The 26,875-nt window shown below is 43.9% G+C and overlaps 1 protein-coding gene across 2 annotated transcripts in view; it reads right to left on the bottom strand.

Moving 5' to 3' along the window:
* ZFAT (zinc finger and AT-hook domain containing) overlaps nt 1-26,875 on the bottom strand; it is a 292,845-nt gene that overhangs the window by 171,949 nt on the left and 94,021 nt on the right. For both annotated transcript variants that reach the window (XM_073632280.1, XM_073632279.1), the window contains exon 4: nt 9,514-9,771. In XM_073632280.1, coding sequence (XP_073488381.1) covers nt 9,514-9,771 — 258 coding nt within the window. The remainder of the gene's footprint in view (nt 1-9,513; nt 9,772-26,875) is intronic.

Genomic DNA, 26,875 nt, shown 5'->3' with positions numbered 1-26,875 from the left:
AAAGATGTTTTCATTACAAATTATGTGAGCAGACTGCAGTTAGACAGATGGATTGAATCTTGGCCTAGTCCATCTATGGGCAGGCTGGTTGTACCCAAGTTGATCCATCAATCAACTTGGGTACAACCAGCGTGCCCCCCACCGGAAGAACACAATAGCGATGTGGGAGGGATTTTGGGAGGGATCCCCCCCATCAACATATTCAGGAATTGAGCGATTTTCTTTCCTTCCACCAGCTGTGGAAGGAAAGAAAATGTAATCGTCTATGGCTTGTCTTAGGACAGGTTCACACTACCCAATGCTCTAAAAAAAGCTATCAGCTGTCAGGCATTCAGGATGCAAAGCCTCATAGGTGCGCGGTCAGGATGCATAGCCTTTAGCCATAGCAATTACACAGGCACATTAAGCCAGCGGCCAGCCCATAGATTACACAATTTTCTTTCCTACAACTATGGGTTGCAGGAAAGAAAAAATTGCTTGATTCCCCCCCCCCCCCCATCAATACAGTCAGTGTTGATGGGGGAATCCCTCGCACTGTGATATTGTGTTCTTCTGACGGCTGCAATGTTTACTGCAGTACAGGCTGGCTGAAGTCAACTTCAGTATAACCAGCCTGCCCATAGATGGATAGAAATTTGGCTGGTTCCTGCTGAACCAGCCGAGTTTTGATCCATCTACGGCCGGCTTAAGGCTGGCAATAGATTATGCAAGTTTCTTTTTTTTTTTTCAACCGGTGAGTTGAAAGAAAGAAAATTGCTGGATTTCCCCCATCAACACAGGTCAGTGTTAATGGGGGGGAATCCCTCCCGCTGCGCTATTGTGTTCTGACAGCGGGAGTTTTCCATGCCATCAGAATACAACGATTAATTCTGCCAGCTATAGCCAGTGGTAGTGATTGTACAAAAAAAAAAAAGAAAACATACAGTATCAAGGACTTGCTGGCCAAAGTACAGCCGAGGTTCCGAGGCAAAGGTGAATGCACAGGCGTGGCAGTGTAGGTGCACGTCTTGCCGGGCATGGGCGCACAAATGCGAACGCCTGTGTTCGCCATTAACGCTGGCACCAAATTGCCTATATAAGTGCAGCAGCTGCGCTAGTCCAGTGCCATCTGATCTGCAACTTTACCCATGTTCCTTTTCCCTGTGTTGGATTCCTGTGTTTGACCCGGCTTATACTGACCACGCTTGAACTCCACCTATCCTGACCTTGGCTTGCCTTTAGACTTCGTTTATCTCTACACAGCTGCCTGATATCCTGTTGCCAATCTCTGCCTACATCTTGGCCATTCTCTGCATGTCGTTTAGACTTATACCTGATCCTCTGTTGCTGACCTGGCTTGTCTGACCATGCATCCAGTCATCCTTCTGTCCTACTCTGCATTGTGCCTGGTTATGCTGGTCCTCCATCTGCTGCTTCAGCTATCTGGCCCAACTCTGGTGTCGCACGTGCCAAGCACCTCTGTAACCAATGGAAGATCTTACAGGCACTCATCCCTCACCGCACTCTTGTGGTCATGGTCACAACATTAGTGGTCTCAAAGCAGGGGCTGTACCAGAGGTCTCCCTCTACATGTCAAACTCTGCTACAGGGTACGTGACAGACAGACTGGTTGTACTAAAATCGTTTGATAAAACAACTTCAGTACAACCAGCATGCCCATACATGGATCGAAATTCAGTCGGTTCCTGCTGAACTGGCCGATATTCACTCAGTTCATCCCTTGAGAAATCAGGTGTCTGTGACACAACGCATCGGGAGGAGCCGGGTGACATCACCTCCGGTCGCGGCAGGGACCGGAAGATCGGATTACAGAGTGATTTACGCTGGGTGTCTCAGCTGCCTGTTACATTAAAAATAGCACTCAGTGGCGAGTGTGAGTGTTACTATTTTTATAAATCTTTTATAAAGTACTACAGCATATGGATTCTCATTATTATTGCTTTATGTGATGGCCAATTGAGATAAACACTGGGGGGGCCGCATACTGCTAAGTCTGGGAGGAGGATTACACAGATTTAAAAGAAAACGCTTTATATATTGTAATGGAAATTTGTAATTTCTGTATGTAATTGTATTCTATTTTGTATGTATTGTACACTGCACTCACTGTGCACACAGCACTAATAATGTTTTCATTACATGTTTGCATTCTTTCAAGTCCTGATTAGAATTAGCCTGCCTATGTTACGCCCCTTGTTACCATAAACATACAATTATAATATTAATGTGATACCTACGTAATCATGTGTATAAAAACCTTTAATTGTGTCATTATAAAGCAAAACAGTAATTTGGAAAGATGCTGAGCGTATCTTTTTGTGTCTGTTCCCCACTGCAGTAGTTATTATTTGGAACCACCAATCAATATGAGGATAGGAGGAAAGGAGTTGCCTATCTACAAAATGTCAGAGTCAATATAATTTGCAGGTTAGCAGCCACTCTGCCCATTGGTGGAGACTTTTATGGAATGAAGTTATTCATGTGGTAGAAGTTTATTCCAATTATTATATTTATTTAGACCAAATGGGACATTTTTTTTGTGTATTCACTTATTTGGATTTGCAGCACTGGGATTTGGGTTTTAATTACTAACTGAGCACATTGTCAGATTTGATGATATTTTATTTCAATAGTTCAGTTCATATGCTTTGGTTGGTTTACACCAGGGGTCAGCAACCTTTCTCCACTGAAGGGCCAGATTCCATGTATGTGAATGTATGGAGGGCCGCATTCACCTGCTAACAAATGAAGATAATAATAATCGTAACATAGTAATGTTAGGATTATTACCCCTGCAAGTGATTAGTTTGTTCAGCTTATACTCATCCTCTCCGTTGCTCTCATGCAGCTCCAGCATGTCTCCGGACCCTTTCCTTGTGACACCCCGCCACTGATGCTGGCGTTATAAAGTGAAAACTGCCTTGCTGAACATTAAGATGGTTTTCTGAAATATCCAAAATCAAACCTATAACCATAAACAATGAAACATAGGTGAATTTGAGTAGCGCTGATGAATGTGATAAATAACTTTGAATCAAAAATGCTAAGACAATGATTCTATAGTTAAGATATGATATGTAACACCCAGTGACAAGTGAAAAAAAAATTGTCTATATAAATATATACCGTATATACTCGAGTATAAGCCGAGTTTTTCAGCACATTTTTTTTGTGCTGAAAGTGCCCCCCTCGGCTTATACTCGAGTCAAGCACTTTTCTGGTGCAAAGAATGACATTTTCCAAACAGATTTTGGGGCCCCATGTCTCGGGGCCACTTGGTGCTAGGAAGCCCAAATTTGGTGTTCGAACCCAGTGGAACTAGCACTATAACATATCCAAAGCTGGGGTTCCTAGCACCAAGTGGCCCCGAGATATGGGGCCCCAAATTCGGTTAGGAAAATGCCATTCTCTGCTGCAGAAAAGTGCTTGACATTTTCCAAACCAAATTTTGGGCCCTGTATCTCGGGGCCACTTGGTGCTAAGAACCCCAAATTTGGTGTTCAAACCCAGTGGAACTAGCACTACAACATATCCAAAGCTGGGGTTCCTAGCACCAAGTGGCCCCGAGATATGGGGCCCCAAATTCGGTTAGGAAAATGCCATTCTCTGCTGCAGAAAAGTGCTTGACATTTTCCAAACCAAATTTTGGGCCCTGTATCTCGGGGCCACTTGGTGCTAAGAACCCCAAATTTGGTGTTCAAACCCAGTGGAACTAGCACTACAATGCACTACACACCAAATTTGGAGTTCCTAGCACCAAGTGATCCCGAGATATGGGGCCCCAAAGTTGGTTCGGAAAATGTCATTTTCTGCTGCAGAAAAGTGCTTGACATTTTCCGAACCAATTTTGGGGCCCCGTATCTCGGGGCCACTTGGTGCTAGGAACCCCAAATGGTGTTCAAACCCAGTGGAACTAGCACTACAACATATCCAAAGCTGGGGTTCCTAGCACCATGTGGCCCTGAGATATGCGGCCCCAAAGGCGGTTAGGAAAATGTAATTCTCTGCTCCAGAAAAGTGCTTGACATTTTCCGAACCGAATTTGGGGCCCCGTATCTTGGGGCCTCTTGGTGCTAAGAACCCCCAGCTTTGGATATGTTGTAGTGCTAGTTCCACTGGGTTTGCACACCAAATTTGGGGTATCTATCACCAAGTGGCCCCGAGATACGGGGTCCCAAAGTCGGTCAACTGTGTCCATCTGCAGCAATGTCATTTCGGGACCCCACATTTTGGCTGCAGCTAGAGGGCATCTAGGAACCCTTAACTACCGAGTTTGAAGTTCGGGGGACCTATGGCTGCAAATGGACACAGTGAGACATGCAAATGGGCATTGTTGACCCTCTTTTCCACTTACAGTAGCTGCGCATTTCTCACCCTAGGCTTATACTCAAGTCAATAAGTTTTCCAAGTTTTTTGTGGTAAAATTAGGTGCCTCGGCTTACATTCGGGTCGGCTTATACTCGAGTATATACAGTAGTCCATAAATAAATGTAAAATGAAAAACAGATGAAAAAAAAAAAAGACTTCAATCTTCTTAAATTCTTAATCTTCCACCACACCAACGTGCTTGTGACACCTCTCCCTCTGAAAAACGCGCTCACCAACTCGTATTGCCTCTTACTCTCGTGTTTGGCTAAAGTAGTGATAGAACCACACCTGGGTTACAATCGACCACCCATTGTATTCCGTGACTCAGATCAAAATTGCTCCATATGTGAAAAATAAGATGAAAAAAGAGCTCCACATAGCGTGATAACGTTTCAACCAGTTTATTAAAATCACACCTACACACTTCAATATTTGCACTCAAATTTCAAACAAAAAAAGCAAGCCTCAAATGAATATCCACAGCAAACAAACAAACGATGGCTCAGCGGTGCACTGCGGTCATGGCGGACCTGAAGTGTATGTTTGTGATGTGTCTCTCACCCCACTCCAAAGGCCCTGCTCTCGGTGTCGGTGTGGTGTTGCTCGGTAAAGCGGCGTCTCAAGTCAGGATTGATTGCCGGGTAGCCACACCCCAATCCTACTGAAGTGAGACGCCACTGTGCCGAGCAACACCACACCGACACCGAGAGCAGGGCCTTTGGAGTGGGGTGAGAGACACATCACAAACATACACTTCAGGTCCGCCATGACCGCAGTGCACCGCTGAGCCATCCTTTGATTGTTTGCTGTGGATATTCATTTGAGGCTTGCTTTTTCTGTTTGAAATGTGAGCGCAAACATTGAAGTATGATTTTAATAAACTGGTTGAAACGTTGTCACGTTTCAACCAGTCGGTTCGGAAAATGTCAAGCACTTTTCTGCAGCAAAGAATGACATTTTCCGAACCGACTTTGGGGCCCCATATCTCGGGGCCACTTGGTGCTAGGAACCCCAGCTTTGGATATGTTGTAGCACTTCCACTGGGTTTGCACACCAAATTTGGGGTTCCTATCACCAAGTGGCCCCAAGATACGGGGTCCCAAAGTCGGTCAATTGTGTCCATATGCAGCGATGTCATTTCGGGACCCCAAATTTTGGCTGCAGCTAGGGGGGCATCTAGGAACCCTTAACTACCGAGTTTGAAGTTCGGGGGACCTATGGCTGCAAATGGGCACAGTGAGGCTGAAAATTGCCATTGTTGACCCTCTTTTCCACTTACAGTAGCTGTGCATTTGGGGTTCCTAGCACCAAGTGGCCCCGAGATACGGGGCCCCAAAATTGGTTCGGAAAATGTCAAGCACTTTTCTGCAGCAGAAAATGACATTTTCCGAACCAACTTTGGGGTCCCATATCTCGGGATCACTTGGTGCTAGGAACTCCAAATTTGGTGTGTAGTGCATTGTAGTGCTAGTTCCACTGGGTTTGAACACCAAATCTGGGGTTCCTAGCACCAAGTGGCCCCGAGATACAGGGCCCAAAATTTGGTTCGGAAAATGTCAAGCACTTTTCTGCAGCAGAGAATGGCATTTTCCTAACCGAATTTGGGGCCCCATATCTAGGGGCCACTTGGTGCTAGGAACCCCAGCTTTGGATATGTTATAGTGCTTGAACACCAAATTTGGGCTTCCTAGCACCAAGTGGCCCTGAGACATGGGGCCCCAAAATCTGTTCGAAAATGTCATTCTTTGCACCAGAAAAGTGCTTGACTCGAGTATAAGCCGAGGGGGGCCCTTTCAGCACAAAAAAATGTGCTGAAAAACTCGGCTTATACTCGAGTATATACGGTATATATTTATATAGACAATTTTTTTTTTCACTTGTCACTGGGTGTTATATATTATATCATAACTATAGAATCATTGTCTTAGCATTTTTGATTCAAAGTTATTTATCACATTCATCAGCGCTACTCAAATTCACCTATGTTTCATTGTTTATGGTTATAGGTTTGATTTTGGATATTTCACAATTTTTTTTAAAAAGTGGCAGCTTTACAACACACACATTTTTCATTATTTCATTGGCGCAGTGGTGGTATAGGATATTAGGGGCGGATATATATATTCCTACACCAACAGTTCATTGTAAGATGGTTTTCTGCCCATTCATTAAATCTTGGATATTTAGTCTCATAGGGTTGCCTGAGGTTGAACTCCATGTTCACAGCAACACCTGCATGGCAAATTAGGCATATTGGCTTGCCAAGGTGTTCTGTGAAAAAGTATTTTTCTGCCCAAGTGTCTTGGAACACTTAGCATTCAGCATCCAACTTTCTGCGATTTTTTTGGCATTGTGATTCGCTGAAGAAAAAAAAGAATATAACTATAATATAACTATTATTACAATGATTGGACTCATAGCTAGAATTCTACTAATGGTCTCTAGCAATAGCATGGTACGTGTTGGGATTATACTGATCCTGGCTTGTACCAGGTGGCTGAGAATGACATGATCGTGAGTGCCACCGCACCTCTGGTTCCCTCTACATTACACAGTCCCTTGCACCTCTGAACCCCTTTACATTACACAGCCCCTGCACCTCTGGATCCCTTTACAATACACAGCCCCGCACCTCTGGACCCCTTTACATTACACAGCCCCTGCACCTCTGGATCCCTTTACAATACACAGCCCTGCACCTCTGGTTCTCTTTATATTACACAGCCCCCGCACCTCTGGACCCCTTTACATTACACATCCCCCTGCACCTCTGGACCCCTTTACATTACACAGCCCCCGCACCTCTGGACCCCTTTACATTACACAGCCCCCGCACCTCTGGACCCCTTTACATTACACAGCCCCCGCACCTCTGGACCCCTTTGCATTACACAGCCCCCGCACCTCTGGACCCCTTTACATTACACATCCCCCTGCACCTCTGGACCCCTTTACATTACACAGCCCCCGCACCTCTGGACCCCTTTACATTACACAGCCCCCGCACCTCTGGACCCCTTTACATTACACAGCCCCCGCACCTCTGGACCCCTTTGCATTACACAGCCCCCTCACTTCTGGACCCCTTTACATTACACAGCCCCCTGCACCTCTGAACCCCTTTACATTACATAGCCCCCTGCACCCCTTAACATTACACAGCCCCCGCACCTCTGGACCCCTTTGCATTACACAGCCCCCTCACTTCTGGACCCCTTGTCAGGGATACCCTGTGGCAAGGCAGACACTTGGGTGTGTGCGTGTGCGCACATATGTTCCTACGAGAACACGCTGTATCAGGCAGCAGCGCTTGAATGTGCGCAGAGACACGCTGCAGGCGCGTGTCCGTGCACGCTAACTCAGCTTGGCACCAGTTCCCCTTTAAAAAGACAGCAGCTGCTCTAGTACAGTGCTGTCTGATCTGCAGCTTTACCTGAGTCTGATCCTGTACCTGCTGTTATTACCTGACCTTGCTTGACTACTGCTGCCTTCTCCTCTCCTGACCCGGCCTGCCTTGACCCTGTTACATCTGAACCTGTTGATCTTCTGTTGCCAAACCACTGCCTGCCTGTTGACTACTCTTTACCTGCTGATATAACTACCTGTTGCCCGTGTTGACCTGGCTTGTCTCACTCTGCTTCAGTCCATTCCTAATCCAGTTCCTCCTAGATCCAGGGGTCACTGACCCACACCTATAACCACCGCTTCCAACTGATTCTGCAAACCAGTCCGTCTGGTGGATCACCTCTACCTATCTGTATCAGCTACCACGGATCATACAGACGCTCCTACCTCACTGCTCTCTTGCACCACTGTTGCAACCCCAGTGGTCCCCGAGCCAGGGCTGTAAGAGAGGTCTCCTTCTACGGTTAGGCTCTGATACCAGGTACGTGACACCCCTTTACATTACACAGCCCCCTGCACCTCTAGATCCCTTTACATTACACAGCCCTGCACCACTGGTTCCATTTACATTACACAGCCCCGCACCACTGGTTCTCTCTATATTACACAGCTCCCTGCACCTCTGGACCCCTTTACATTACACAGTCCCCTGCACCTCTGGACCCCTTTACATTACACAGCCCCCCCTGCACCTCTGGACCCCTTTACATTACACAGCCCCCCTGCACATCACACAGCCCCCCTACCCAGCCCCCTCCTTTCTTTTGGTGGTATTTAATCATCACTGGGTCTTTATTTTTTGCTAAACAAATGAAAAAAGGCAGAAAATTTTGCAAAAAAAAGGAATTTTTTGGTTTTGGTTATAACATTTTGTCAATAAGTAATTTTTCTCCTTCAACGATGTGCACTGATGAGGCGGCACTGATGGACACTGATAGGTTGCACTGATAGCTAGCAATGATAGGCTGCACTGATGGGTACTGTTGGGGCTGCACTGATAATCAGGACACCGATGATCAGTGCCCTGTTTATCAGTGTAGGTGTCCCTGTGTGGATTGCCGCTTAACGGCGCTCCTCTCCTCATGCGCTGTCAGCATGAGAAGAAGATTGCCGATTATCAGCAAATCCTATTTACACTGTGATCAGATGCGACTGGAAACAGCTAGTCACATGGTTAAAAACCACTGTGATTGGCTCTTTACCCCCGATCTGTGATCAGCGGTGTCTCAAGGATGCAGCGATAACAGATCAATGCTGATGCGCGCTGCAGGGGGCGCGAACACGTCATATGATGTCCTCCCGGTAACGCGCAACCGCGCTGTAGCCGTCATTCGGCTATAGCATGGTCGTGAATGGGGTTAATATTTTACTCCATCTATGGCTGGCCCAACATTCTTTCATATTGCTGACGCAGTTAATAATCCATTATTATTCAGCTCTAGCTGCATTCATGGCCGATTCTCCTTAAACTCTGTTCCACTTTTCTGCAAGGAATGCTAGTTGGGTTTTTATTACCTCTAAATTAAATTTCAGGTATAGATGTCCTTTATTTGATAAACGCTGCCAAATATTGACACAAATATATTAGAATTCTGACAGATAAGGCATCTCTCTGCAGAGATAATAACAGTTAACACCGACATCAACCTCAGCAGATGGCAAAAAGTAAAAAAAAAGTGCGGTGATGAAAGGAGAATCTGACGCTTTTATTAACGCGGTCTTGCATCCACTTTGTCTCACCTTGAGTGACATCCTCGTCGTCATTAAACACAATGATGCAGATGTGTTTCTTCAGCTGTCGGACGTTGGAAAAGGTTCGGCTGCATTTTCGGCACTCCAGGTTCTCCGGCACCGGCTCTGAAGAAAGCCAGACGTCCTCGTTTTCCGGTTGGCCGTCCTGAGCGAAGCTTCCATTGTTCTCTGCAGGTTCTTCTTCTGTTACAGACTTCTTGGTGGAGCCTTTCGGTCGCCCTCTCTTTCTTTTCACAACACACAAATCTATATGGGACAGAAATGGAAGGCTTGTTAGAACCTCTGAGGAGACCACACAGAGCACAGGTCCCCAACTTCTGTCCGACTCATAAGACCAAGGGACATAAAACAAGTAAAATAAACAAAAAGTGGCACTAAAAATGGAATTGACCACTTCAATACCGGGCACTTACAGTACCTGACCGCGAGATTGTGCTTCCAGCGCGATCCCATCGGGCTGGTTCTCGGCGACAGGGTACTGTGCATGTCGTGCTGGCTCGCTAATCGGGAAAGGAAAACTTTTTTTTCTTTCGCGATGAGCGACAGGCAGTGCTACCAGCTGTCTGGTATGAATAATGAGGGGGAACGCCGCGCCAAATTTTAACTGAAAAAAACGGCGTGGGTTCCCCCTCAGGGGCATACCAGGCCCTTAGGTCTGGTATGGATTGTAAGGGGAACCCCGTACCCTGAAAAATCGGTGTGGGGGCCCCCCCAAAATCCATACCAGACCCTTATCCGAGCACGCAGCCAGGCCGGTCAAGAAAGGGGGTGGGGACGAGCGAGCGCCCCCCCCCCCCCTCCTGAACCGTACCAGGTTGCACGCCCTCAACATGGGGGGGTGGGTGCTTTGGGGGAGGGGGGCGCCCTGCGGCCCCCCCACCCCAGAGCACCTTGTCCCCATATTGATGAGGACAAGTGCCTCTTCCCGACACTTGGTTGTCGGGTTCTGCGGGCGGAGGGCTTATCGGAATCCGGGAGCCCCCTTTAATAAGGAGGCCCCCAGATCCCAGCCCCCCAGTCTATGTGAATGAGTATGGGGTACATCGTACCACTACCCATTCACCTAGGGAAAAGAGTGTCAAAAAAAAAAAAAAAACACACTACACAGGTTTTAAAAGTAATTTATTGGGCAGCTCCAGGGGTCTTCCGACTTTGGGGTCTTCTTCTGACTTCTCCGCTCTCTCCGGCCTCTTCTCCCGGTGTTCGGCCTCCTCTCCCAGGCCCCTCCGCTATCTTCTTCCAGATCTTTTGCTAGCGGGGGCCCGGTCTTCTGCGCTGTCTTGTCCCTCTTCTATTCTTCCGATGTTGACACGACACTCTCACCTGCTGGAATGCTGTGTGCAAGCTGCGCAGCCATTTATATAGGTGGTGACCCCGCCCCCTTTTGACGTCACAGTCCCAGCATGCGCAGGGACTCTGGGGTCACGCCCCCTTATGACGCCAGAGTCCCTGCGCATGCTGGGACTGTGACGTCACAAGGGCGCGGGGTCACCGCCTATATAAATGGCTGCGCAGCTCGCACACAGCATTACAGCAGGAGAGAGCGTTGTGTCAACAGCTTAGAAGAGAAGAGGGGACAAGGCAGCGCAGAAGACCGGGCCCCCGCTAGCAAAAGGTGTTACATGTTTTGAGTTACAGAGGAGGTCTAGGGGACAAAATTATTGCTCTCACTCCGTTTGCGTCAATACCTCACATGTATGGTTTGAACACCGTTTTCATATGTGGGCGGGACTTACCTATGCGTTCGCTTCTGCGTGCGAGCACACGGGGACAGGGGCGCTTTAAAAATTTAATTTTTTTTTATTGTCAATTATACTTTTTTTTTTTTATTTTGACACTTTTTTGAAAAAAACATTTTTTGATCACTTTTATTCCTATTACAAGTAATGTAAACATCCTTTGTAATAGGAATATGACATGACAGGTCCTCTTTATAGTGAGATATGGGGTCAATAAGACCCCACATCTCACCACTAGGCTGGGAAGCCTAAAATAAAATAATTAAATAAACTGATCACGGCTTCCCAGCCAAGGCGGCGCCGTTTTTTTAATGCAGAGGCCGGACGTGACGTCATAACATCGCGCCCGGCCTCCGACGATCATAGAGACTTTGGCGACTATCTGGTCCGCCGGAAATCTCTATGATCAACATACGGGGCCGGCGGATCCTGTGTCTGACTTACCGATCGTGAGTCTGTAGAAGGACCGGAGGGAGGCAAGAGGGGGGGGGGGGACGTCCCCTCTCGCCTCCCATAAGAACGATCAAGCGGCGGAACAGCCACTTGATCAGGGTGTACAACCACTTTAAAGAGAAGAGATTTGAAAAACAATGGGATAAAGAAATATTCCTGAACTTTGTTTTATCTCATGGTTACCGTGAAATTGTATGAATGCAGCAATGCAGTGCATGCTATCTCAGCTTGCAGAGCTTGGATTCATTGAATGAGTTTACCAAAAATGAAAATTTTGCTGAATATACAGCCTCATGCTACATAACTAAGCTCCATTTCATGCTGAATAAACAAAATTATTAACGTATCTGAAATAGAAAACTATTTTTAGATTTTTTACTCCAAAAGCATCTTATTAAAATAAATTTGATAAAAATAAAAAAAAAATCTGATTTAAATTTTAATTTTTTTTTTTTTTTTTAATCATTGATTTTTATCCACTCTGCTGGTCCCCAAAAAAGTGTCAGTTAGGTGTCCGATTTGTCCGCCGCAATGTCGCAGTCCCACTAAAAATCACTGATCGCCATTACTAGTAAACAAAAATAAATAACAAATCCATAAATCTATCCCATAGTTTGTAGACGCTATAACTTTTGCACACATCAATCAATATACGCTTATTGGGATTTTTTTTTACCAAGAATATGTAGCAGAATACATATTGGCTTAAATTGATGATGATATTTGATTTTTTACATTTTTTTTAATTGGATGTGTTTTATAGCAGAAAGTAAAAAAATATTGTTTTTTTCGTTTATAGCGCAAAAAAAAAATTGCAGAGGTGATCAAATATCACCAAAACAAAGCTCTATTTGTGGGAAAAAAAGGACATCAATTTTATTTGAGTACATCGTCGAATGACTGCGCAATTGCCAGTTAAAAGCAACGCAGTGCCGTACCGCAAAAAATGGCCTGGTCAGGAAGGGGGGTAAACCTTCCGGAGCTGAAGTGGTTAAGGGAAGTTGAATAATGAGTTTCCAATTTTTTATGCCTATGGATATGAGAACATGAAAATACTCTTTTGAAAATCTATTTATCTGTCGGATATACATCAAGTTGGATATGTTCATGTTTCCATTAGTGTAAGGAAAGTAATATGCAACAGTATTGGAAGAAGGAGAAATCTGTTTTCCTGGACTATAAACACATTTGCTTTTTGACACAAGAGTCCAAGCAAGAAAAATAATCCATCATACAGATGGAATGGCTGGTTTGCCTGTCCAATCATAAAGAACTCGGTTCAATAACAGCGAGTATATGCAGGCTCTCCTACACCATATTCTAATATTGGTTGTTATATTTGAAAGCTCTATATTTGCAACATGTTGGTTATCTGCTTCTATAGAATACAATATCTGATAAAAGAAGAATTCTCATGAGCATTAAAAATTTAGACCAGGTTCACATCTACGCGGCCATGCGGGGTGTGGTTTCCACGGGCACGACACCCCATTCATTTGAATGGGGTGCCAGGTCCCATGAAACTAAGGAAATAAGTCACTGTACTACTTTGGAAATCGTAGTCCGCACGGGAACTGCAAATACAGCGTAGTTCCCAGTGTGGGTGCAGTTTCTAGTGCGGGCGGCATGCCATTAGGGACCCCACTACCCACCCCTCACCATTCCGAGTACTCCCCATTTATTACCACCCTCTGAACTCGCCCTTGTAGCCAATTTTCAATCCACGTACTCACCCTATGGTTCACATCAACACACCTTATTTTGTACAGTAAACTGGGGAACTGTGTCAAATGCTTTTGCAAAATCCAGATACACCACGTCTACAGACCTTCCTTATCTAGATGGCAACTCACCTCCTCATAGAAGGTTAATAGAGGCAAGAATGATTCTTCATGAATCCATGCTGATTACTGCTAATGATAGCGTTCTCATTACTAAAATCTTGTATATAGTCCCTTATCATCCCCTCTAAGAGTTTACATACTATTGATGTTAGGCTAACTGGTCTGTAATTCCCAGGGATGTATTTTGGGCCCTTTTTAAATATTGGTGCTACATTGGCTTTTCTCTAATCAGCTGGTACCATTCCAGTCAGTGGACTGTCAGTAAAAATTAGGAACAATGGTCTGGCAATTACTAAGTACCCTCGGGTGCAAGCCATCCGGTCCCGGTGATTTATTATTGTTAAGTTTCCCAAGTCTAATTCTAATTCTGTCCTCTGTTAGCCATGAGGGTACTTCCTGTGATGTGTCATGAGGATAAACACTGCAGTTTTGGTTACTGAAGCCCCCCGATTCCCTCTTGAAGACTGAGGAGAAGAATAAATTCAATATCTTCGCCATCTCCCCATCCTTTTTAACCAGATGTCCTTCCTCATTCTTTATGGGGCCAATATGGTCTGTCCTCCCTTTTTTACTGTTTACATAAAGAATTTCTTGGGATTTTTTTTGCTCTCCTCCACTATGAGTCTTTCGCGTTCTATTCACCATACTTAAAATTTGAACCAAGCCTTAGCATGTTCCTGGCGAGGCAAAGAACGATATTTAGACATGAAAGTATGGACATGTACTGTATTTAATGAAGAATTCCAGGTATGGATATGTTCCAGCATGGACCAATGTACTGTATATACCATACCTGTGGTTTCCCCGTGGAAGCTGGAGATTTTTGTGCCGCTACACCAGTGATCTCCACCAGCTTCTGGGTCCCATGCCAAATGGCTGCCCTGCTGCATTATGAATACAGGAGGTTGGCTGATTGGGACGGGTTTGCTTTGCATTCTCTGAATGAGTACAAATCATTCTCTGATTGGGTGAGGTGAAGAATGTGACGTCACTGCCCTGCCTCTCCACCTCATTCAATAAGAGGACGTTTTGCATGCATTTAAAAAATGCGAAGCATTCTCTGAATGGCGCCCATGCCAGTCGCTCGGCATGGGACCCGAAAGCTAGTAGAGATCACTGGAGTAGCGGTAAGTACCACAGTGATCTCCAGCTTCCACAGGGATCCCACAGGTATGGTATATCCGCTTGATGACCGGCCTGCGCAGATATAGTGCTGCAGGGTGGCTGCTCTGCACTGGATCACGCACAGATGTCAACAGTGCCTGAAGAAAATCCTTTTAGTTCTTGCATTCTTGCCTGTCAGCTCCTCCCATGCCAGAGGCCCGATTTGTGAGCGTTACTTTTGTTGAGCTTAGTTGCCCCCCGTCCCCTGATGTCATTCACACTAACCATTCGCCAAGACCATCACGGCCACGCTCCCTCCCGTATGATATAGCATGACTGTAAAGCTGGCCATAGACAGATTGAATTTCGATCCAGGTTTGTCAATCCCCATTCAACAGAAGATGATCGTTAGATCTACTTGTGTCAAACGGACAAGCTGGAATAATTTTGCTGATCAGCAGCTGCAGGCACTCATTAGTGTATAAACCAGAATAATAAAAAATTACCGCGCTTCACGAACATAAAAAATGTAAGCTGCAGTTCCAATTGTGAGGCATACACATTATTTGAACTGATTAGTGTACTTTGACAGTGGAGAGTCCTGCTTTCAGAAAACAATGTTCCAGCCGGTGGATTCCACCATCCGCCTGGCTTGGGTGCGTGGAGAAAAAAAATGCCCATCTATGGCCACCTTAAGTGTTGCATCCAGTTACCCTCTTTCATTACATCATTGCCTCTTTAAATAGTGACAGGCTCAACTGGATCTGCCCCCCCCCCCGACAATCCAGGATCATTGGTTGCTACAGGATGCAGGCAGCCGGTCTGCACAGCACAATGCATTTCTATGGGAGGACAGAACAGCTTCAGTGGTTGTTATGGTGCTGACAGCTGGGACACCGGCACTATGGAAATGTATAATGCTATGCTGCATCCAAGCAACCAATAAAGCTGAAGACAAGGAGCAGGTGGATTCGGAGAACTTGGCTGATCGGGAAACAAGCGCTGTCAACTGACACTCATCATATGTTAGTTGAGTATTCAAACAGCCGAGGGGGAGGGGAAGGTAGATTCAAGCTGTTGACAATGCTAGCTAAGAATCCAGACCATCTAGACCAGGGGTCCTCAAACTTTCTAAACAAATGCTTCAAACGTCCCCTGACTTGACATGAGGCTTCAAGTTTGAAGCGTTGCAACGCTAACGCCTAGTGTGAACAGCACTATGCCCTGTCTATTGCATCTTGTGCATGGGTATTTGAGGGGCCTTTTTAAATGCCTCTCAAATGCCTGCTCTTAATGCTAGTGTGAACACAGCCTAAGGGTGAGGCATAGGTAACAGGGAAAGAGAGAATGAGGGGGGGTTCAGCCATACTGAGGAATGACCGATTAGGATAGCCTCTCCGACCTTGCAGTGGCCAAGTCACGGACTATACCTCCCTCACAGTGGGACATTCCACCCCGACCGGGATGAAGTTTGGAGACCACTGATCTAGGAAGACACTACATGCACTTTGTCCTCCTTGGAAGAAAAAGTTGGGTGAGACTTCTCTTTTGAAAAGGAACTTCACTCAAAAAGTGAAGTCCCGCAGGTATTCCCTCCCCCCCAGCCTGTAACTGAGTTCTTGGCCTAGGCGAGGATGACGTCCCTTTCAACTCCTTCTGCCTCCTGAAACACGTTACATGTCCCATTCAGAAATCCGGCTGCGGGAAAACAGCGCTGGACCACAGGCACTGGTAAATACCAGATTTTTTAAAAAAGTCAGCAGCTACAGCATTGGCAACTGGTGACTTTACAAAAGAAGAAGAAGAAAAAGAAGAAGAAAAGAAGAAGAAAGAAAAAACAAACTGAAATTTCTCTTTAAGTGGAACTTTAGACAGAAAATGAAGTCCTGCTGGATGACTTCAGGCTGGCCCTTTTTTTGCAGGTATAGCCATGTAAAACATTAAGGCCTCATGCACACTGGACGTTAAAATAACGTTATAAAAACAGCAGTAGCTTTGCAATGAGTTTTTTTTAACAATTTTCAACGTTTTTGCAATAGCGTTTATTATCGGCTTTTAGCATTTTTTTGCGTTAGTGTGAACCTGGGCTAACTCTCATTAAAGTGGGTCAGGAAGGGAGGGGGAGGAGAACGAGTCATAAGAGGGCCAATGAGAGCTGCAGAGCTGGAGGTGTGTCTGTGTAAATCCACGAAGTGAACAGGCAGCAGCTTCATCTGCCCACAATTAAAATAGCTGCAGTGGAAGGAGATTTCTGCAGCATATTTGGCAAGTACAGAATCACAGTATATATAAAATAATATGCAAATAATATGCAAAGTTGTTGGGGGGAAGCTTCAGAATGGCAAAGATGTTTTTATTACAAATTAAGTGAGCAGACTGCAGTTCCTCTTTCATGTGGAATGTAAGTTCCTTGCTAAAGAGTGTTATTTTTTGTCAAGTTGTTATGGGTAAAGTTCCACATTAAAGCTTGCATACTACATACAGTAGAAGAACAGCGAGGGATATTTTATAACACAAAGCTAAACTACTTTTGGCAGTGAACACTCAGCAATACTGCAAACCAGAGTGACAAATGGTAATTATCTCACTTTCTTTGCAGGGGTGGGAGATTTTACATACAGTGTTGTGAATGTAATTAGCCGCTATTCTACTTCCAGCAAATCATGTCATTTTGTTGCACTGGGTAGTCTTATAACCTCTTATGAGATATATATATATATACATACACTCAACACACACGATCAACGTACTGCCAAACTTATCAGTGAGTGTTAAATGTTTAAAAATAAAAATTTCCATGTGTCATTTCTCATTATTACATATGCAAGCAGATACAATTATTTGAAGTAGATGTAAACTAACTAAAGGTTCTTCATGTCAGAGAATTGCCAGTTTGTTTTCACTTTTTTTTTTTTTTTTATATCTCACATTTGTTGTTATAATTAGTAATTTTTCCTAGAAAATTACTTAGCACCCCCCCCCAAAAAAAAAAAAAAATATATATATACATACACACACACATATACATACATGATAGATAGATAGATAGATAGATAGATAGATAGATAGATAGATAGATAGATAGATAGATAGATAGATAGATAGATAGATAGATAGATAGATAGATAGATCGATCGATCGATAGATAGATCGATTGATCATACACACACAGTATCTCACAACAGTGAGTACACCCCTCACATTTTTAAAAATATTTAATTAGATCTAATGCTAACATTTGCGCGAAACGCATCTACCTCTTTGTCCCCTGCTCCATCTGTCAACCACTTGTCATATGGAGCTTCTATAAAAGGATTTTTGGAAGTGCAGCCGTCCAGAATTATTTCTTTATGAATTTATGTATTGAAACGGTTAAAGTTCTGGTGCCTGGAGTTCAGCTTTAAACCAGCAGCAAATTTCAATTACTTTAATTAATAGAACTACCAGGATGACATAAAAAAATGTTGTGTGTATATATATATATATATATATATATACATACACACACACACATATATATATATATACACAGTGCGGACGGAAAGCATTCAGACCCCCTGAAATTTTTCACTCTTTGTTATATTACTTTCCGTCCCCACTGTGTGTGTGTGTCTGTGTATATTATATATATACATACACACACACACACACACACACACACAAACATACATACACAGTATCTCACAAAAGTAAATACACCCTCAGATTTTTGTAGATATTTTATTCTATCTTTTCATGTGACAACACTGAAGAAATGACACTTTGCTACAATGTAAAGTAGTGAGTGTACAGCTTGTATAACAGTGTAAACTTTCTGACCCCTCAAAATAACTCAACACACAGCCATTAATTTCTAAACCGCTGGCAACAAAAGTGAGTACACCTCTAAGTGAAAATGTCCAAATTGGGCCCAATTAGACATTTTCCCTCCCCGGTGTCATGTGACTCGTTAGTGTTACAAGGTCTCAGGTGTGAATGGGGAGCAGGTGTGTTAAATTTGGTGTTATCGCTCTCACTCTCTCATACTGGTCACTGGAAGTTCAACATGGCACCTCATGGCAAAGAACTCTCTGAGGATCTGAAAAAAAATAACTGTTGCTCTACATAAAGATGCCCTAGGCTATGAGAAGATTGCCAAGACCCTGAAACTGAGCTGCAGCATGGTGGCCAAGACCATACAGCGGTATAACAGGACAGGTTCCACTCAGAACAGGCCTCGCCATGGTCGACCAAAGAAGTTGAGTGCACATGTTCAGTGTCATATCCAGAGGTTGTCTTTGGGAAATAGATGTATGAGGGCCGCCAGCATTGCTGCAGAGGTTGAAGGGGTGGAGGGGTCAGCCTGTCAGTGCTCAGACCATACGCCGCACACTGCATCAAATTGGTCTGCATGGCTGTCATCCCAGAAGGAAGCCTCTTCTGGATTACTGGAACCATGTCCTGTGGTCTGATGAGACCAAGATAAACGTATTTGGTTCAGATGGTATCAAGCGTGTATAGCAGCAACCAGGTGAGGAGTACAAAGACAAGTGTGTCTTCCTACAGTCAAGCATGGTGGTGGGAGTGTCATTGTCTGGGGCTGCATGAGTGGTGCCGGCACTGGGGAGCTACAGTTCATTGAGGGAACCATGAATGCCAACATGTACTGTGATATACTGAAGCAGAGCATGATCCCCTCCCTACAGAGACTGGACCGCAGGGCAGTATTCCAACATTATAACGACTCCAAACACACCTCCAAGACGACCACTGCCTTGCTAAAGAAGCTGAGGGTAAAGGTGATGGACTGGCCAAGCATGTCTCCAGACCTAAACCCTATTGAGCATCTGTGGGGCATCCTCAAATAGAAGGTGGGGGAGCGCAAGGTCTCTAACATCCATCAGCTCTGTGATGTCATCATGGAGGAGTGGAAGAGGACTCCAGTGGCAACCTGTGAAGCTCTGGTGAACTCCATGCCCAAGAGGGTTAAGGCAGTGCTGGAAAATAATGGTGGCCACACAAAATATTGACACTTTGGGCCCAATTTGGACATTTTCACTTAGGGGTGTACTCACTTTTGTTGCCAGCGCTTTAGACATTAATTGCTGTGTGTTGAGTTATTTTGAGGGGACAGCAAATTTACACTGTTATACAAGCTGTACACTCACTACTTTACATTGTAGCAAAGTGTCATTTCTTCAGTGTTGTCACATGAAAAGATAGAATAAAATATTTACAAAAATGTGAGGGATGTACTCACTTTTGTGAGATACTGTATATATCTCTCTATTATAGATGATAGATAGATAGATAAGATAGATAGATAGATAGATAGATAGATAGATAGATAGATAGATAGATAGATAGATAGATAGATAGATAGATAGATAGATCGATCTATATATAGAGAGAAAGAGAGAGAGAGAAAGAGATATATTTTAGCAGAGACCCTAGAGAATAAAATGGAGATCGTTGCAATACTGTATGGCTGACCGTATTTGCGCAGCGGTCTTACAAACAGTTTTTTGGGGGAAAAAAATACACTTTTTTTAATTAAAAAATAGGTTAGCCCAATTTCTTTGTATAATGTGAAAGATGATGTTACACCGAGTAAATAGATACCCAACATGTTATGCTTTAAAATTGCGCACACTAGTGGAATGGTGACAAACTACGGTAATTAAAAATCTGTTACAGGTTACCTGTTTAGAGTAAGACCCCTTTCACACTGAGGCAGTTTTCAGGCATTTGTTAGTGTGAAAGACCGAGGGCTTTCACACTGGGGTGGTGCACTTGCGGGACGTTAGAAAAAATCATGCAAGCAGCATCTTTGGGGCGGTTTGGGAGCGGTGTATACAGCGCTCCCACAACGCCCTGCCCATTGAAATAAATGGGCAGCACTTCCAAAGCACCTAAAAGGCGATTCGGAAGCGCCACAATTTGGACGTTTTTAACCCATTCTTTGGGGTTAAAAGCACCCCGCTAAAAGCGCCACTCACACAGCGGTAAAGCACCGCTAAAACGAGCGCCACTTTACCGCTAAAGCAAGGGGGGCCCCCAGTGTGAAAGGGGTCTTACAGAGTGCTGGAATTATTGCTCTCGCTCTAACATTCGCAGCGATACCTCACATGTGTGGTTTGAACACCATTTACATATGTGGGACTTGCGTAAGTGTTCGCTTCTGCGTGCGAGCGCGGAGGGACGGGCGCTTAAATTTTATTTATTTTTTCTTATTTATTTTACATTTTATTTTTACACTGTCCCTTTAAAAAAAATAGTTTTGATCACTTTTTTTTTCCTATTACAAGGAACGTAAACATCCCTTGTAATAGAAATAAGCAGGACAGGTCCTCTTTATTGCGAGATCTGGGATCAAAAAGACTTCAGATCTCATATTTACACTTAAAAGCAAAAAAAAAAAAAAAAAAGATGGGCCCTTTAGGTTCGGAGGAGGGAAGTGACGTTTGACGTCTCTACGGTCCTCCAAGGGCATAGAGTCGATTGGGGCGTCATCTTGCTCTCACTCGACTTCCTGCCCATCCGTCCAGCACATCGGATCGTTTTCACCGCTACCAACGTCTCCGGTATGCAAGGAAAACGACTGGGGAGCGGGGGGGAGGGGGCATCTCTCCCGCCGCCCATAAAAGTGATCCCGTGGCGAATCCGCCCCCCGGGACCACCCCCAACAGAAAGAGGATCGCCCACTGTGTAAAAATATACCGGGGTTAGGGCAGCTATCAGTATACAACGTCAAAGTCATGGTATATATATATATATATATATATATATATATATATATATATATATATATATATATATATACAGTGGGCGGTCCGAAACAGAAAAGTGTTAATTGCCATAATTCATTCACATAAATCATATATACACTCACCGGCCACTTTATTAGGTACATCTGTTCAATTGCTTGCTAACACAAATTGCTAATCAACCAATCACAAGGCATCTAGATGTGGTGAAGATGACTTGCTGGAATTCAAACTGAGCATCAGAATGGGGAAAGAAAGAGGATTTAAGTGACTTTGAACGTGGCATGGTTGTTGGTGCCAGACAGGCTGGTCTGAGTATTTCAAAAAATTCTGATCTACTGGGATTTTCACACACAACCCTCTCTCGGGGTTTACAGAAAATGGTCCGAAAAAGAGAAAATATCCAGTGAGCGGCAGTTGTGTGGAGGAAAATGCCTTTTTGATGTCAGAAGAGAATGGGTAGGTTCCAGAGGATAAAAAGGCAACAGTAACTCAAATAACCACTCGTTACAACCAAGGTATGCAGAATACCATCTCTGAATGCACAACACATGGAACCTTGAAGCAGATGGGCTACAGCAGCAGAAGACCACACTGGGTGCCACTCCTGTCAGCTAAGAACAGGAAACTGAGGCTACAATTTGCACAGGATCACCAAAATTGGACAATAGAAGATTGGAAAACGTTTCCTGGTCTGATGAGTCTTGATTTCAGCTGCAACATTCAGATGGTAGGGTCAGAATTTGGTGTAAACAACATGAATGCATGGATCCATCCTGCCTTGCATCAATGGTTCAGACTGGGGGTGTAATGGTGTGTGTGTGTGTGGGGGGGGGGGGATATTTTCTTGGCACACTTTGGGCCCCTTAGTACCAATTGAGCATCGAATAAACACCACGGCCCAGAAGGTTTTTTTTTATCTTAATGCATTCTATGCATAACCACTTACGGACCGCCGCACGTCCTAACTTTAAAGGTGGAAATCGTTATGGCAGGAGCTAGCTGCCATAACCCCGGTATCCTCTTCTTCGTTCAGCGGTCCGCTTTGTGATAAGAGTGGTCTCTGTGGCGGATTCACTGCAAGATCACTTTTATCGGTGGCGGAAGAGGGCCCCAGATCTCATATTAAAGAGGCCCTGTCATGCTTTTTTTTCCTATTACAGGGGATGTTTACATTCCTTGTAATAAGAATAAAAGTGACACAATTTTTTTTTTTTTTTTTTTTTTAAACGGTGTAAAAAAAAAAAAAAAGGTAAAATAAATAAGAAAAAAACATTTTAAAACGCACCCCGTCCCGCCGAGCTTGCGTGCAGAAGTGAACTCATACGTGAGTAGCGCCCGCATATGAAAATGGTGTTCAAACCACACATGTGAGGTATCGCCGCGATCGGTGGAGTGAGAGCAATAATTCTAGCCCTAGACCTCCTCTGTAACTCAAAATATGCAACCTGTAGAATTTTTTAAACGTCGCCCATGGAGATTTTTAAGGGTAAAAGTTTGTCACCATTGCTCGAGCGGGTGAAATGTTGAAGCGTGACATATTGGGTATCATTTTACTCTGCGTAACATTACCCTTATCCGAGCACGCATATATATATATATATATATATATATATATATATATATATATATATATATATATATATATATATATATATATATATATATATATATATATATATATATATATATTGTTTGGGGGTTCTAAGTAATTTTCTAGCAAAAAAAAACTGTTTTTAACTTGTAAACAACACATCTAAAAAAGGAGGCCTGGTCCTTAAGTGGTTAAGGAGAACCCCGAACCAAAACTGTAAATAAAAAAAAAAAAAATTCAGACCCTTCAGGTCTGATATGGAAATTAAGGGGGACCCTGCGCCAAATAAAAGAAATGGCGTAGGGGTCCCCCCAAAATCCATATCAGACCCTTATCCGAGCATGCATTATATATATAATATTTGGGGGTTCTAAGTAATTTTCTAGCAAATAAAAAATGTTTTTAACATGTAAACAAATCTCAAAAAGAGGCTCGGTCCTTAAGTGGTTAAAGGTTTCGCTGTAATCTGGTTTGTTTTGTCATACATCGGGTTTTCAGGAGTAAAAATGTAAGATCTATTAAAGATTATAAACCTTCCAGGACAAGCGAGACTCCAATCTGGCCTCCTATCTCCCACACACAAATACAGCCCCCCACCCCCCGACTGATGGCATGGCTGTCACTGATGGAGGAGAGAGTTAATAACAACACAGAGTGCTTGTCTTTATTAACATTCACCTGCAGCTTAAGATGAATGTATACCCAGCCGTGATCCATGTAGCCCATTTATTACTGTCTGCACTGGCTGTGGGGGATCACAGCTGTCTGAGCCATTTGGCTTTCTGTAGAGATCAGAGGACAGACTGAAAAATTCAAAATGTGTTCAGTGAACCTGAGAAATAGAAAAAGAGAAACTTTGATTTGGGTCAATTTTATCTAAAGCTGAACTCCACGCAGATATAAAAAAGGTACAAAGGAACATCTTGATGCTCACGTAACGTATATACATGCTTGGGGTGGGTTTAGGCCTTGTATACGCTTGCTTGGCTCTCTGAAGAGCGATCCGCGGTCAGATCACTTTATTGCCTCATCAACTGTTTTTTCTTTACAAAAAAAAAAAAATGTTATTGAATTTTCCCCAACCACTTCTTTCTTAGGTGGACGTCATATGACTTCCTGGAGTTTAACCACGTAAGGACCGGGCCTATTTTTCAAAGTTGTTGTTTACACGTTAAAATCAGGGGGTTCTTTTGCTAGAAAGTTACTTAGAACCCCCAAACATTATATATATTTTTTTCAGACACTCTAGAGAATAAATTGGCGGTCGTTGCAATACTTTGTCACACTGTATTTGCACAGCTGTCACACAAGTGCAATTTTTGGGTAAAAAATGCACTTTTTGACGACGTCAGTAAAGTTAGCCCAATTTTTTTTCTATATTGTGAAAGATGAATGTTACGCCGAGTAAAATGATACCCAACAAGTAGAGGATAGGCTCGGTGATGGCATGCAAAGCCAAGCTGCTGCAAGAAAAGCAAAGCAAACAGAATATTGGCATTAAAAAGGGGGATCAACTTCAGAGATAAAGCGATAATTCTCCCGCTCTACAAGACTCTGGTCCGGCCGCACCTGGAGTATACTGTCCAGTTCTGGTCACCAGTCCTCAGGAAGGATGTACTGGAAATGGAGCGAGTACAAAGAAGGGCAACAAAGCTAATAAAGGGTCTGGAGGATATTAGTTATGAGGAAAGGTTGTGAGCACTGAACTTATTCTCTCTGGAGAAAAGACGCTTGAGAGGGGATATGATTTCAATTTACAAATACCGTACTGGTGACCCCACAATAGGGATAAAACTTTTCTGCAAAAGGGAATTTAAAGAGACATGCGGCCACTCACTAAAATTAGAAGAAAAGAGGTTTAACCTTAAAACTACGTAGAGGGTTCTTTACTGTAAGAGTGGCAAGGATGTGGAATTCCCTTCCACAGGCGGTGGTCTCAGCGGGGAGCATTGATAGCTTCAAGAAACTTTTAGATAAGCACCTGAATGACTGCAACATACAGGGATATACAATGTAATACTGACATATAATCACACATATAGGTTGGACTTGATGGACTTGTGTCTTTTTCAACCTCACCTACTATATAAGGTGGAGGAGGGATAACCCCCATCCCGAGGGGTTGTCTGAACATCCACTTCATGTCTATATGTGTAAGGCAGGCCATACAGGGCGCACATTTCTTTCCTGTAACCCGTAGAAATTTACTTGATTCCCCCTATTAACACAGACAGTGATGATAGGGGAATCCCTCCTGCCGAGCCAATGTATTTTCCTGAGGGTGGGGGGAGCCATCTCCGCCAGGAGAAGACAGTGATTACTGCTAGTAGCTATACCAGCTGCTAGCCATAATCTCAAGTAAAATCCAGCAGGCTGGTCGCACCCAAGCCGATCGATCCATCAACTTGGTACATTCAGCCTGCCCCATACATGGTTTGAATCTTGGCCAGTTCCTGCTCAACCAGCTGAGGTCCAAACCCTGTACGGCTGGGATTAGGCTGTAACGTTAGGTTAGTAGTAGGCCATCCAGAGGGACCATATTGGAGTAATTAGTCTGGAGTATTTAGTGTGACAGTCATTACTTTTTCATTAGTCCCACTTAAAGCATTTTAATTTTGAGTAAATTCAACGCTGGGACTTCCGCGAATGGACTGTGATCCGCTTGGTGGCTTTAAAGATGAAGCCAACCAGCTCATTAATACATCCCTGAAAGCAAGCATGGCAAGTACTTGAATTTCACTTGGAATCGGTCTCTTGCAATCCCTGTACAGCAGAGCTCAGGCTGGGGGAGGGAGAGGCGGAATGAAGAGCCTCTGAGTTACGCCGCAATGCCTGGAGCATTTGGTAGAAGAAAAGAGCAGACAGACAGAAAGGATATCGGGGAACTGGAGAAAGTGCAGAGAAGGGCAACCAAACTGATAAGAGGCATGGAGGAGCTCAGCTATGAGGAAAGATTAGAGGAACTGAGATTATTCTCTCTTGAGAAGAGGAGATGAAGGGGGGATATGATCAACATGTACAAATACATAAGTGGTCCATATAGTGAACTTGGTGTTGAGTTATTCAATTTACGGTCAACACAGAGGACAAGGGGACACTCTTTACATCTAGAGGAAAAGAGATTTCATCTCCAAATACGGACAGGTGTCTTCACAGTAAGAGCTGTGAAAATGTGGAATAGACTCCCTCCAGAGGTGGTTCTGACCAGCTCAGTAAGTTGCTTTAAGAAAGGCCAGGATACTTTCCTAAATGTACATAATATAACTGGGTACTGACATTTATAGGTACAGTTGATTCAGGGAAAATCCGATTGCTTCTCTGGAATCAGGAAGGAATTTTTTCCCCTCCTGTAGCAAGTTGGATCATGCTTTTCTGGGTTGTTTTCGCCTTCCTCTGGATCAACTGTGGCTATAGGTTTGTGTATATGGGATTGTATGATATTTTTTATTTTTTTTATGGTTGAACTGATGAACTTGTGTCTTTTTTCAACCTGACTATGTAACTATATGAGCTCATCGGTCTTCTGCTTTTCCTTTCACTGTCCAGTCACAGGCTGGGGGGCGGGCAGGGACCAAGACCTGTAACTTACAAGTCACTACAGCAGATCCGAATCAGGTCGCCTCCACTGTCGGGCAGGGCTGTGTAAATCTCAGAACTGGATGGACAAAAACGACAAAATCTTTTGGCAGATAAAACAGCTCTTTTTTTATATGCATCTCATTTGTGTATTTAGCCGTTTCAATGGAGTTCAGAGCTTTGCAATTTAACATTTGTTTAAAAAAAAAATAAAGGCGATGGAAAATCTTATTTCGATACCTGCAATTGGGCTTCACAGTCAAAAGATCTCAATTTAAAAATCGGCTCATCGTT

This window comes from Aquarana catesbeiana, linkage group LG05 (genome assembly GCF_042186555.1).
Source record: "Aquarana catesbeiana isolate 2022-GZ linkage group LG05, ASM4218655v1, whole genome shotgun sequence".
Classification (NCBI taxonomy): domain Eukaryota; kingdom Metazoa; phylum Chordata; class Amphibia; order Anura; family Ranidae; genus Aquarana; species Aquarana catesbeiana.
Note: the sequence above shows the minus strand (reverse complement) of the source record. Positions and strands in the feature narration are given on the sequence as shown.